Source organism: Manacus vitellinus, unplaced genomic scaffold (genome assembly GCF_001715985.3).
Source record: "Manacus vitellinus isolate BGI_N305 unplaced genomic scaffold, ASM171598v3 scaffold_0_pilon, whole genome shotgun sequence".
Taxonomy (NCBI): domain Eukaryota; kingdom Metazoa; phylum Chordata; class Aves; order Passeriformes; family Pipridae; genus Manacus; species Manacus vitellinus.
The window spans coordinates 18,613,014-18,627,421 of NW_021938789.1; the positions used below are offsets into that span (position 1 = coordinate 18,613,014).

At 33.7% G+C, this 14,408-nt stretch overlaps 1 protein-coding gene across 1 annotated transcript in view; it reads left to right on the forward strand.

Moving 5' to 3' along the window:
- SLC30A9 (solute carrier family 30 member 9) overlaps window positions 1-14,408 on the forward strand; it is a 33,726-nt gene that overhangs the window by 9,604 nt on the left and 9,714 nt on the right. The window contains exons 6-15 of the mRNA XM_018068695.2: window positions 142-224; window positions 1,292-1,350; window positions 2,092-2,159; window positions 5,490-5,592; window positions 7,440-7,495; window positions 8,877-9,012; window positions 9,404-9,443; window positions 9,890-9,961; window positions 10,412-10,519; window positions 12,021-12,186. Coding sequence (XP_017924184.1) covers window positions 142-224; window positions 1,292-1,350; window positions 2,092-2,159; window positions 5,490-5,592; window positions 7,440-7,495; window positions 8,877-9,012; window positions 9,404-9,443; window positions 9,890-9,961; window positions 10,412-10,519; window positions 12,021-12,186 — 891 coding nt within the window. The remainder of the gene's footprint in view (window positions 1-141; window positions 225-1,291; window positions 1,351-2,091; window positions 2,160-5,489; window positions 5,593-7,439; window positions 7,496-8,876; window positions 9,013-9,403; window positions 9,444-9,889; window positions 9,962-10,411; window positions 10,520-12,020; window positions 12,187-14,408) is intronic.

The window sequence follows — 14,408 nt, forward strand, 5'->3', positions numbered from 1 at the left end:
TTATTGTGTACTGTAGTCTGCGGGGGTTCTTATCAGAAAGAGTACTTTGTTCTGCTTTAGGAAAGGCATTTTTAATGTAGTCAAACTGAAAAAAAAGTTGCATGAAGAGGACCATTGTTAAGTTACTTTTATTTCATTCAGGTCTCTTGAAGTTTGGGGTAGTCCAGAGGCTCTTGCCAGAGAAAGAAAACGGCGTAAAGAGGCAGAGATCAAGTACAGAGAAAGTGAGTACAGAGTTTTCAAATAACTTGAAATGTAAACAACAAAGTATGATTGTTGGAAATCCACCAGATAGTGTGTTATTTCCCTGAGAACATCTACATTGGGAATTAGCAATTGCTTATTAGGTTTTATAGCATAATGTTAGAATAACATGTTATGATCTATGCAGATACAGTCTGTTACTATCTTACAATTTATCATCTTTGTGCTATAGCAAGAATATACCTTCAGTTGAGATCTATAGTCATACTCTTTTGGGGGGGCTTTCAATTTTTAGATGATAGTTTACATTTTCAGTGAGTTTGCATTTTTTTTCTGATTTAGAATTTTGAAAATACTTAAAACTGATCCAAATCTCTATACCATACCATTACTTATTTATTTTTCCTCTAAAATTAATTCAGCTTGCCTTTGTGTTTCAGAAGGGGAGAAATACCCCCAAATTGTCTTTTTTTACTTAATATTATTGTTTTTACCTGTGCTGGTATTACCAATAACAGATACAGTCAAATCAGTACTTTTTAATGTATTTGGATCTGTCTAGTCAGTTAAAATCACAGGAGAGGCAATGCTGCTTCAAGGTACTTAGTGAAGTTGTACGCCTTAAAATTAGAGGTCCTGTCAATTTCTTTAAAACAGTTGTGCCATAGGAACACCCTTCCAGTAAAAAGATTAGAACTGCAGGCACCTGTTAAACTATCAGTATGTGTTTGTACTGAGATGCAGTCAGTAGCTTCAAAATTTTTATTGACCTGCAAAATAATTATTGGATATAAATAAGATACCTGAATTTGGTGAAGTGTATTCTGAGTTTTTTCCTTCTGTGCATCATCCTTTGTTGGTATAAATGGCAACAGTGTATAGGATCATAACATTGTATTTGGCATTTTGCATGAGTGTATAACAATGTGTGTTTCTAATTAACAATACCAAAGGAGAAATTTTTTTACACTTAAGATAGATCATGTAGCTCTTATTAGAAGTTGGCTGCTGCATAAAAAAAGTAGACTTAAATTCCTGAAACTACTGGTTACTAGTACATATTTATGATGATAATTTTGTATTGCAGATCTATTTAGAAACCAAAGGCTGTTGTGGGAATACAGGGAGTTCTTTGGAAATACTAAGGTAAGGATGCTTACAAGTTTTTGGCTAGAAAAGTGTCATGACATGTACTATGACACTTTTTGAAGGAAAATTTCTGAATGGTTGCATAAGCTTAACTAACTGAATATTATAGGAACATTTATTTGCATTGTAATATACCAGATCCATCTCTGATTGTAATGCAGTAGTAAGTGTTATGATGACAGTTTAGACGGGTTCCTACTGTGACAGTGTAAACCACCAGTAAGTTTTTTTTTTTCCGGTTGGCTTCTTATCAAAATTGTAGCTATACTTGTGATTTCATTTATAACCTATTAATATCTATAGCAAATATATTGTTAATTTAAAGAAATTAAATAAGTTTCTTAAAGAAAGGACCCCAAAAGATTAATACTTTTGGCTATGCACTACTGTCCCTTCTGCTTTGCTTAAGCAGATACATGCCTGAGATCCTGGTGCTCTGCTGTGTGGAATGATTTCATAATTGTTCTGCTGCACAGCTGGTGCCTGGCCTTATGGCTGCAGTGGCCTCTGCTGGAGACTTTGCTGGTTGTTTATTTTATAGCCGTCCATCTGTTGAAATATATAAGACCCAACTGCAGTTTGGCTGAACATTCAGTAGAGAATTAGTTGTCTTCAAGGATTGTAGCTTCACTTCTGCAATACAGGGCATTGCAAAGTTTTTTATTTAATAATTTGTGTGGTAGGTGTCTCATGAGGTCAAGATTTAGTTGTTTAATAATCTGTTATTTCTTTATGTAGCCACGCTCCAGTACAGCAACTATGTTTTTCAAGGGACCAGGGAAGGTGGTAATGGTAGCTATTTGCATGTAAGTAGAAAAACTATTTTGTTTATGCAAGTATAAAGCAACTTATTTTTATTCTCCTGGAAATAGGAACAGTGTGTGTATTTAAGATAAAGATATCTGTATGTCTGTAACTGAAGTTAATAGATTTGTTTGTTCATTGTTGATGGGAGAGTTCATGTGAATACATTCATCAATATATATACAGATCAGGTATTGAATAAATGTCTGATGCGAAAAGAGCAGATTTTTTTGAGTTGGAGATTAAAGTTTATTAAAGTAAAATTTTGAAGGACAGGAAGGGACAGTAAAGCTGTCCTCTTTTTCTTGTTCCTTCTTGAGAGGAAGATTTTCATACATTTGAAACAGTCTTCTGCATAACCAACAGAAAAGAATTCACTTTTCTCTTTATGCTGTTATTTAACTCCTTTCTTCTCTAATTGAAAAAGGGATATTTTAGGAGCTTTTTCCCTTTCACATGTTTTAAAAGTTTGAATGAAACAAACTAATGTAAAGCAAATGTTCACAGAGACTATCTGGCATGAAATAGGGAGAAGTGTGTTAAATTTTTCTCAGGAAATGATGACTAAAACTTATTTGCCATGAAACCTTATAGTTTTAAAATAAATTATTTTTATAAAAGCTATTTATTTGCTAAGACACTGTTGATATAAGAAAGCAAAATACTAACAGAGGAAAATGCTTGTTTTGGCACAGGAAACAAAACGAATTTGAGCAGGAAGTAACTTTTTAAGGTCCTACAAAACTATATTCTTTTACTTGGGGAGTTAAAATTCAAAGCTCGCTTGACTGAAAACCTCCCACTTTATTGAGTATTCTACTAGTAACTGTTCAGAGCCTTCTAAGTTAAAAACATGTAAGAATTGCTAGTACAGATGTTTCTAATGGAAAAAAAAGAGGGGGTGTTGTGATCATTTCTACCTCTTTCTGTTTCTTATAATGATATAGAGAAAATAGACCCGTCCTCTTGCTCTGTAGGTAGGGCATTGCTATAAACATAGCAAAAATACCTTTTGGATGATTAGGTATTTTTATACATGAATGCCTGGCAACCAGGCCAGCAGATGTTTGTAGAGACTGTTGTGTTGCTCAGACACCTTTTTGTGGAGCTTTTTTAGAAGTTCAAGTGACTCTTGGCCCTCAAATACCTGATGACTTTTCAGAGGTTTAAGTCAAGGCCACCATCAGTGCTCCTTTGTTGGTGGTCTTGGTCTTCTTTTTAATGGTTTCTGGCTTTGTGTCAAGAAAGCCCAATCTGTCTTAACTTCTTCAGTTGGAATGATTTGGTAGACTTTTAACAAACTTCAGCCTTCCCCAGTGAGGATGAAATGTGGTTCAATTGAAAGCAGAGTTGTGAATCTGTGTGTGAAAGTATAGACCAGCTGCACTGGAATGCTCTATGTTGTGAATAGAATTCGGTGTGTGAGGGGGAACTCTGTAGCTCTGTTATAGAAATACAGGAGGGTAATGTTTTTTATCAAATCTGTTACTAGCAAAACATTCTCCAGAGTCTGGTGTTGTTGAAGTGATTTCACTGTCACACTAATGCTTTACCTTTTAAGCAGTACAAAGTTTGCAAGGCATATAATATTTTTTAAAAAATACTGGTGGCGAAGTATGTTAGTAATGTTACCACTTCTTTGGAAATAAGTGTTTTTATTTATCAAATCCAAGGCCTAAATAGAAGATTTTTTTTCCATAGCTTCGTGATGGATCTGAATAATTTCAGGTTTTTGTTTTTTTTTAAATTCTGACATTTATTTTTTTACTGTTGTTTCTTCAAAAGTCTAAATATTTCATGTACCTAGACAGAGATGTTTAATCACACCACGTCCGTCTAGATCAGTATCTTATGCTGTGAGATCATCATGGCTAATGAGATAAGATATATGCTGTGAGATAAGAGTATAAAAAATGGGCAGTCACATGATGGCACAATTCCCTATATATATTTCTCAATTCTCTGTATTTCATGTACCACATATTCATCTTGGAGTTATGAGATGGTTATCTTTGAAACAAATTTGGAATGATAGATCTGCAAATGCAAGTATTAATGCCCTTTAATTTTTTCAAGTTTACAGTTCCGTCAGAATAGGTTTATTTGAATTTGTTGCAATTATAACTGAAATTGTGAAGTTGGGAAACTTGATTTGTATAATTGATTTTGACCTACTTTTGCATTTGTGTATTTCTTTTCAAAGAAAGGCTGATTTTGTTTACGTATCGGTATATTTTAAAGTTACCAACTAAATTTAGACTTTACGCTAAAATTGACAGGTCTTCTGAAGATATGTACTGTTTCAACAATCCTCCCCTCATTTTGCTGGTGAATGTCTGCCTCCTAAGTGGACTTTGTTTATAACTTACAGTTATAAACAGTTGTATAGAATTTTATCTAATGAATCATGGGGTTTTGTTTTTTTTGGTTTTAGTATTTCATGGCACAATGTCCAAAACTTTACAATAAATCTTTCAACCTTTAGTAGATTTGATCTGTGTTCTGTTCAGTTTCCATGCAGATAGAAATGAGGTAGCTAAATCAGTCAGTTCAGTGCAGTACAACAGAGAAAATACTTTCTGAATTGGTGGTCACTGGTGTAAAAGATAACTTCATTTCAAATCTGTTCAGAGTATTTTAGCTGCCTTCTCAGAATCTGCTGGGTTTGGATTATTTTTTTCTCTGCTGTGGTATTTCTTCAGCAGAATTTAGGCTTTCATAGGGCTTATTATTTTCAAATACAGTGCTGAATTTGTTTTAAAACTGACTTTTTTGTATTGTTATTCATGTGAATATCTAGTCAAACATGGAACACTGAATAGCCTTAATGGCTCTGTAGACCCACTATGTTTTTTGTAATTATTTCCTGTGTAGCATTCTTCATCTTTCTGTCCTATCACAACGTACTTGACATCATTAACAGATTGATTTTGCTGGGCCCAACATCTGAAAACCCTAGTGTGGCTAAGGTTCAAATAAGAATTAGATTTCTAGGATATAAAATTCCTTCACAACTTTGGAATTTGTAGGGGTGAAATAAAATACCAGCTGAGTGCCTGTTGTGCCATCTCAACAGGTGTGAGCCGCACAACTGAAATGGACCTTCAGATAAACTCAACACCTTATCATGTTTAGCTGAAAGGGTGTTTTTAACAGTAACCATGCAGAAAATCTGTATGCATTGTCTATCTGTACAGGTCTCTAATGATTAAACTGATATTTGGGTTTACCACTTTCTGGCAGGTAATGCATACAGCATTTGTGGTTTTGTTGAAAATATTAAACACCAAATATTCTGTTGTTCTTTAGCTTTTTTCTTCTCTTGTTTCCAGAAATGGGTTGAATTTTTTCTTTAAGCTACTTGCTTGGGTTTACACGGGTTCTGCAAGTATGTTTTCAGAAGCCATACATTCTTTAGCAGACACATGTAACCAGGTGAGTATTTTTTCCCATTCTGTACTTGTAATAATTTTCAGGAATAAAGAAAGATCCTTATAGTAGCTGTATTGCACTTGAATAAAAATAAAAATTGGATGGTTTTTAATTTGCATTAATGTAAAAACAAGACAAGTCAGAATGTAGATTTTGAAGTTTTTTTAGAAATATGTTGAAAGAGAGGAGTTGCAGTAAGCAGAACTATACTCAGCTGCTTCATGGCTCATGAGTGGAATGTGAAACTAAGATGATGTACAAAGTGTCTCTCTTTCTTATTTTGGTTAATATTTTGGTTAAATGTTAATTCAAAATACTTCTGTCAGTTATTATAATACAATGACAAACTTGTTACTTAGTCATCTCTTGGTAGAATAATGAGAATTCGAGCATCTTGGTTTCTTTTTCTGTTCCTTGATTACCTTATCAGCCTCTCACAGCACAAGTAGCCACATATTTGGCATGTTTACTTTGATAAGTGGTGTGGCAAACTCAGAATTAGGCACATAATATTAGTGTGCAGAGATAAAATTAATGTTTCTTCCACTGTTTTCTATGATATGCTTGAAGCATATGTTGTGAGACCTTGAAATTTTCCCTTCTCCCATTGTGGTAAGAATCTGTCTTGTTGCAGTGTTTGATATAGCGAGGCTTTGGAAACAAAAAAACCCAACCCTTAAAGATGAGTGACTGAAACCCTCCTGCAGCTCAAGCAAGAGGAGTCCTTGGGTAACTTGTGACTACTAAAATGCAAATTTGAGGAGTATATGGGACCTTAGAGCAAACTGAATATCTTGAAGAGCATATTAGAATAGTTTCAGCAACCTTTTTGCTTGGGTTGGACCTAGTATGCTTCTGTATCCAGAAAGACTGAGTTGAGGACTCACATTTTGTTTGTTGTTTTTACACAACCTTTCAGCTGTTCAGATGTAAAGTGAAGATGGGGTGCTACTAACTCAACTGCTAGTACTTAAATTTACGGGGAGACCAGCCTTGAAGTGGCCAAGTGTGTCAATTTATAGGTGAATCAAGCTTGATAGTGGTATTATATATGCTGAAGGGATGTTCCACTGAAATGTGGTTTGTTTTTTTTTTTTTCCCCCAAATATTTGAGTATGTGGTTTTGGGAAAAACACAGGAGACACCTTGCTTCCTCAAAGCACCTTGCTGCTGCTACTTAAAGTGTCTAAGTTTTAATACTTGTTATTATGTTTCAGTAATTCATAGTCCTGAAACAAAACACATGCTTTGCAAAATTGAGGTATAGATTTATAACTTACTGCATCAGTAGCTTAATACGTGCCGAATTAAATATGTTGCAGATAGGTAATTTAGATAGCAAGATTTTTTTTGTCTTCCTTAAAAATAGACTGCAAAAACCTGCTGTGTAAAGTAGATGCTTTAAATGTAGTATGTCATCACCATGCTACACCACAATCTCAATATAATTTCTCTTCAAGAGGGATTTATTTAAACAACTTTGTTCCCTGAGAAACCTCATTCCTTCACATTGAAGCACAGCAACAACACTTTTGATTGCATGTAATGTTCACTTTTAGTTGCAATTCTAAAATTATAATTAACAGTAATTATATATACACACACCATGTAATTGCATATATATTATATTTATTGGTATAACTAACAATTTCTTGGAGGTGGTATATTTAGATGACAGATTTTGAGGATTATATTCCAACTCTAGTAAAATATCAATAACAAAACATATATGCAGGTCAAGAAATTGCATTTGCCTTTATCTCTGAAGTTCAGTTGATATAGAATGTTTCTAATTTATTTTCATGTTCAGGTTTTTTTTAACAAAGTCTTTTTCCTTTTGTCCTGTATAGGCATTGCTAGCTTTGGGCATCAGTCAGTCTGCAAGGACACCTGACCCTAGTCATCCGTAAGCTTTTTGAGTAAATAAAGATTTTGTTAACTATATATAGGAGTAAGATCTGTTCTTGTTTTTGCATCACTTTTTTTCTTTTTAATCTGCTGTTTTGTGTCATTTCAGAAATTTTTTGTTTCTGATTTTACAATAGATAAAATAAGAAAAGGGTTTTCTCCCATGCTTCAGGAGTTGTAATTGTAGCTTCAGTGGCTTTGTGCATGTGTAGTTTGTTTTGTTTTGTTTTTTGTGGTATGCTTTTGCTATGTTTTATTTTAATTGACATTATTTCTCTAAGTTGTTCTGGGCTCTTCTACCTCTTCCAGTGAATAGATCTAAACACTGTTCATGTGAATCACAGGATTTTTTAAAAAATAAAAATTACTGTCCTTTTCCTTTTTTTAACAAGAGCTTTGCTGCAAGGCAAATTACTCCTACCATAAGGAGATGTATTTGACTTAAACTGCTCTTTGTTTTTATCTGAGTAATAGGGATATTACTTGATAAGTTCTTACATCTTCATGAAAATTATAAGCTATATTCTCCATGACATTTTCTTGGTGTTGACCTGGTTTATACTTCATATGTTTGGACAAGTCATTCATCCTGTAAACACTAGTTCAAAAATACATCTAATTTACAGAATTAGTTAAACTTTTTTTCATTAAGAGCATCATTAAAATTTGAAACATTTAAATCTTAAATTTCTCCACATATTCATTGTATCTCCTTCCTCTGTCTCACTTCTTTCCCTTCTTTCTCAATATAGTCAATAGAACAACATACTGGTTTCTTAAATGTGGCTAAAGAAGTGTATTGTTTGTAGTAGCAGTTAATACAGGAAAAAAAGAATAAAGGTACACTGCTTTAACTCTTCCCACTTAGAACTGTGCTCTTAAAAACTGCAAGTGTTGAATGTCCCTAGTTATCTACTACTGAAAGATGTATACGATTTATTTCCTTTAAATTAGCATTATAAATTATGTAGACCAGCCACCTACAAGGCTAGAGTTCTCATTTAGAAGTAGCATTTCATTAGCATGTAAAACTGACATGAATGTTGGTGGGGTTTAGGGCTTTTTTGTTGTTTTTTTTGTTTGTTTTGTTTTTTTTACAGTTGTAAAATTCTCAATCTCTGCACAAGACCCAATTCAGCTATTTAAGAACAATTTAGGAGAATATCTATGCTTGATGTTCTTGCATGTACGAGATCCCTTTTTCAAGTGGCTTTTTTTTCCCCCTTGAATTAGATTGGGATTTAGTAGCTTTGTCTTAAATAGATGCCAAGTCATATGATGATAATTTAAGATGTGAAAATTAGTAGAAAAACTTTGAGGTATGTTTGCAGAGATACAGAATCTTATATTCCTAAATCACTTCCTTTGTTTTCATCTAGGTATGGTTTCACAAACATGCGCTACATTGCCTCCCTGATTAGTGGAGTAGGCATTTTCATGATGGGTGCAGGACTTTCTTGGTATCATGGGATCATAGGTTTACTCCACCCTCATCCTGTAGAATCTCTTCTCTGGGTAAGCTAATCTTGTTTGGTATTGTATTTAACAAGTGACTTAATAAAAAATAATAGCATAGTCTGAAATTCTCTTTCTGAGTCAGTTTGAATCCCAACACAGTTAACTCAAACCACCCTTAATGAGAATATGTTTTAAGAAAAAAAACCTTGTTAAACTACAGCTGATCTTGCAGCAAAAGTGTTCTTTAAGCCCTGCATCTTCCTTCATACCTCCCAAGAGGTCCTCCTTTCCTATTGCACTATATTGCATAATGCAAATATTGTTGGTTTCCTTCTGTTTAGGGACAATTACACGGCACAGAGGTTCTGAAATGCTGTGTTTAGGTAGTCTGTGATGAAGAGATCTGTACAAATATGCATATAACATAATAATTTTTTTTTCCATACAGGCATACTGCATTTTAGCAGGGTCATTGGTATCTGAAGGAGGTATGCAGTTTCAAGAAATATTTCTATTTACATATTTGTAATTTCTTAAGATTACTGTGTGAGTCATTACAGTAATAATTGATCCTTGTTTACACAGTGAAGTTTTGAACTCTGTTGGAAATAGTTGTAATCAAACAAAAAAAAGTGGGAAAGCATTTTTTTTTTTCTTAAATGTCTATATAATAATAAGTCAAAGAACACATAATTTGGAAAGTAGACATGGAGTGCCGTTTTTGTATTAAACTATCAGAGAATGTAACTGTTCTGATTTGTATGGAGACACATAGAAAAGATAGTAACTATGCTTTGTTGTTATTCAAAGTTATCAATAATCAGAGCTTCCTTGATGATCTGTTGCTATGACATAAAGAGAAATTCCTCTTCAAAATGGAAACAAGTCTTTTTGCCTCTAACCATTTTCAGCAACAACTTTGGTGTTGTTTCAGCTACCCTTCTTGTTGCTATAAATGAAATTCGCAGGAGTGCTCGTGCCAAGGGCCTGTCATTTTATCAATATGGTATGTGTCATTACAGCAGTAAGGTATGTGGTTACTTAAAACAGAATCTGTTCACTAGCATAATGATAGAAACAATTTTCTCTATTTTCCCTTTCCCCTTGCTTTATTGATCTGTTTTCTATTCTAGTAGCAAATAACATTTCACAGATTAGGTGAAAACTGTTGTTTTAAGTACTGCTACTTAAATAGTTGGCTGAAGTGTTTGTATTTTTCAGGATAAATGCCCCTTTTAACTTTTCAAACGTTTTTGAGAAGCTTCCATAATTTGGCTTGTTCTGTGTATTTATAAATGCTTTCAGAAGTGTGTGCATTTGCAAAAATTCAGTTTACACCTATATAGTTATGGAAATTTTTTTAAAGTTGCTGTTGTTAGTCTAGTTTAAGTACTGTGCGTAATGTAGTAAAGCTAAACTTTCCAAAGCAATTAACTTTTTTTTATTGTATGTGCAGTTGTGCAGAGTCGTGATCCTAGTACAAATGTGGTGTTACTGGAGGATGCTGCAGCAGTTTTGAGCGTGGCTGTAGCTGCTACCTGTATGGGTCTGACTTCTTTAACAGGTAAAATTCTGCACAGAGGCAAAGCAGGATGTGGATTTACTCTTGTGTGTGATAGGAACACAGTGCATTGTTTCTATAGGTGTCTCTGCTCTTTTTTCTGATGCTTGTACTCTGTAAGCAGATGGGTCTAACTTCATTTTGAGCTGTTTTGGCGTACAAATGAAATTATGTTTTACTAGAAGAATATTTATTGCAGTCAGTTATCACTTTGTGCCATGTTGGGATTACATAATTTGGGCTTCCTTAGTAAGTGGTGCACAGCTGCAGAAGGAAGCAGTTCTTTCCTTCCTTTTGATACATAGTGGCACTAGTGTCATCTTCAGTAACAATAGCTGCTCCTGAGCAGTGTGGCAAACCTAACTCATGCAGGTAGGATGGTCTGCATGGCAAGTGTTTCAAAGTATGTCTTTGCTGCACAGTGAAGTTTTCTAAAGAGGGGTGATGATTTATCCCTTTTCAACTATTGTCTTTTTAAAACAATAAAGATTGTAATTTTGTTTATTTGTGGCTTCTAATGAGTTAATTGCAAGTTTAATTTTTTTTATAGGAGTAATTTTTTTCTTTCATCTCTAGCTTCCTTCATGAACTTAAAAATACAGTACTATTTCTACAAATCTGAATAGGAATGAATAAGTGAAACTTTTATAATAAGTACTGTATTCCAGAAATATTTAATACTTGCAAATTTTTGAGTTACTGATAAAAGAACACTGACTTTTTTTCTATTACCTATGTTTAGGTGCATATAACTTTGTGTATAAATTTACCTTTATTTATTATTATTCCTGATTTATTGATTAGCTCCCCTTTACTTCACTCTATTATATACTTTAATTTATTATTATACCTTTATTTATATATACCTTAATTGTATTATATACCTTTATTCATTATACCTTTATTTATTATATACCTTTATTTATTATATACCTTTATTTATTATATACCTTTATTTATTATATACCTTTATTTATTATATACCTTTATTTATTATATACCTTTATTTATTATATACCTTTATTTATTATATACCTTTATTTATTATATACCTTTATTTATTATATACCTTTATTTATTATATACCTTTATTTATTATATACCTTTATTTATTATATACCTTTATTTATTATATACCTTTATTATATAGAAACCCATATAGCTGACAAGAGTTTACTCGTGTATTAGTCCTGCAGGAGACAGGAGTGGCCAAGGGACAGGAGGAACTTAAGACTTTATCTTAAGATAGCCTGTTTTCTTTCAGCTTCATCTTGTTCCTCCACATAGGAAAGGATTGCCACTGAATTAAAAAAAACTCCTCAAAAAATGGACCAACCAACCAACAACCCCCCCCCCCCAAAAACACAAACCAGAAAGAAAATCAACCCAAAAGCAAAACCCAAAACAATCTCTCAAAACTGTGTTCTGTTTTCAGTGTGAAATTGAAATTCTCTGCTATGTTTTAGAAAAGCTCTGTGAAACTAATTTGATGTATCTTGTTTAGGAAACCCATATTATGACAGCGTGGGGTCTCTAGGTGTTGGAACTTTGTTAGGAACTGTCTCAGCATTTCTGATCTACACTAACACTGAAGCCCTGCTGGGACGATCCATTGAACCTGAACAACTGCAGCGACTCACTGAGTTACTGGAAAGTGATCCTGTAGTAAGGTAAGGATCTTTACAGCTCAATCTCTACTAAGAACAACAAAAAGCAAGAAAATAGCATTTGGAAAAAATAGTTCAAGCACTTTAAATGAGAGAAATCTGATGAGATTATTTTTAGTGTGGATTCTTCTGTACTGAGATTTTAGAATCGTTATTATAGCTAACTTCTGTTTCTGTGCTAAAACTTTCAGTAAGTGAATACTTGTACCTCTCGGATGTTCCACAGCTGAAATAAGATTGCAGATATGTTCTAACAGCATTAATTACAGGAATTGACAATGACTTAGTGAGGAAACCATCACAAACTTAAAACTCTTTTCAAATGCATGAAATGCAAGCACTTAAATTATACTGTTCTGTTACTTTTATAGTTTATTAGCACTTAAATATTTAAATTCTGTTAGTTAATATTCAGTGTCTGGAATTCTGTAGCAATTGACAAGTGCTGCAGTAGTATTATGATGTAATAGATTCTGCATTTTAGATGCTTATAAAATTAACTCAGTGCTAATTTTCTTTGCAAGTCTGCAGTTTGTAGTAAACTTACAGGTCATTGTAATTCTGAAATTTTGCTTAAATGCTTTTCAAGGAGCTATTTTACCCTTAACCCTACTAACCTTGATTTAGAAGCAAACCCCTTTTTCGTCTTTATTCAGGAATGTACTACTGTGTAAATCAGCTGAAATATTTTAGTGCTTTTTTTATTTGTAGTCGTTTCTGACCTGTGGAGGAAAAAACCCTAAGCCCATTACTTAATACCAGAATACTTGAAAGAAACTAAGTGCTGCATCATCTCAGTTGCAAGCAAGAGGTCTGGACAACATACCCTTCATTCCAGAAACTAAACAAGATTCCTATTTGGAATAGAATTGTGTTAGAATTTTCACGTCAGTAACTAAATTATTTTAAAGTATTTGTGGTCGCCCTGAAATAGTCTGAATGATGAAGCATGTGTCAGCGGTGCTGTGTTAGAGTAGGTGAGTTCACACGATTATTCATACATGGTTTCTCTAGTTCTTTTTTCCAAAGTGAGCAGATGGCTTTTGCTTGTCTCAGGCTGAAATAATAAAATTTCTCCTAGGCCAAGCACTATTTTATATTGTATTCCATTTTGTAGATGGCTCTAGCTTTTCAACAGAGCAGACCTAGTTCGTCTCCTTCTTGTTTTAGACTTTTTTTTTAAAACAAGTACCTTAATTTTAAAAAAGTATGAATAATAAAAGAAGTGAAGACTTCATGAGAAACTGCATGTTTTTTTCCTGAGGTTAGAAGCTGAAACATGTTTATGTACTTCTCACACCTTCTGTGTGCAGTTTTTCTTCAGTTATCTCTTTCTTAGATCCATTATATTATCAGCTTTGATTTTTTTTAGAAAAAGGTTCTTCACCCAGGAGGTAGTTGGGTACTGGAACAGACTCACCAGGGAAGTGGTCACAGCACCAAGCCTGCCAGCATTCCAGAAGCGTTTGGACAACACTGTCAGGCACATGATGTGATGCTTGGGGATGGTCCTGTGCAGGGCCAGGAGTTGGACTCAATGATCCTTGTGGGTCCCTTCCAACTTGGTATATTCTGTGCTTCTGTAAACCATCTCCCAGAGCTCATATGGAAAATGCACAATTGCCCCTTTCTCTGTACCATTTGTCACGTGCATTTCCAATCTCTTAAAAGAAGTTGGTTTGTATTATGTTTCATCTATCAGTTTGTTGGACTTCGTAATTTCTACTTTAGGCTTGTGGCTCTTTATTTCTCCTTTCTTTTCATTTTTCTGGGTAATATCTAGTTGTATCCCATATTTAACTTGTGATCCAGAATGGACTTTCAGAGTTGCTCTCAGCTGGAAAATGATTTGATTTTATTTTTGATGTAAAAACATTCCATTCTTAACTCTCATTGACACTTTTGGTGCCTAAATCTTTCTCGTATTCAACTTAACTGAACTGTGGGAGATTAGCTTTTCAGAACTGTGAAATAAAATATGTGATGAGGTATAGATTGTCCTGATTCTGTTTTTATGCATTGCAATCATAGATTCCTAGGCATAAACTATTCCTAGTGATGGTTTAATCTTTAATTTTACTTCATTGTAACAGCTATTGCGTAGGTGTGCTACAGTTGTGGTGGAAAATCTGTCATTCTGTTTTGGAGGAAAAAAAAAATTACAACTGATTGCTCAAACCCATAACTTGATGTTCTCTGACAAATTTTTCTTTAATGTAAAATTT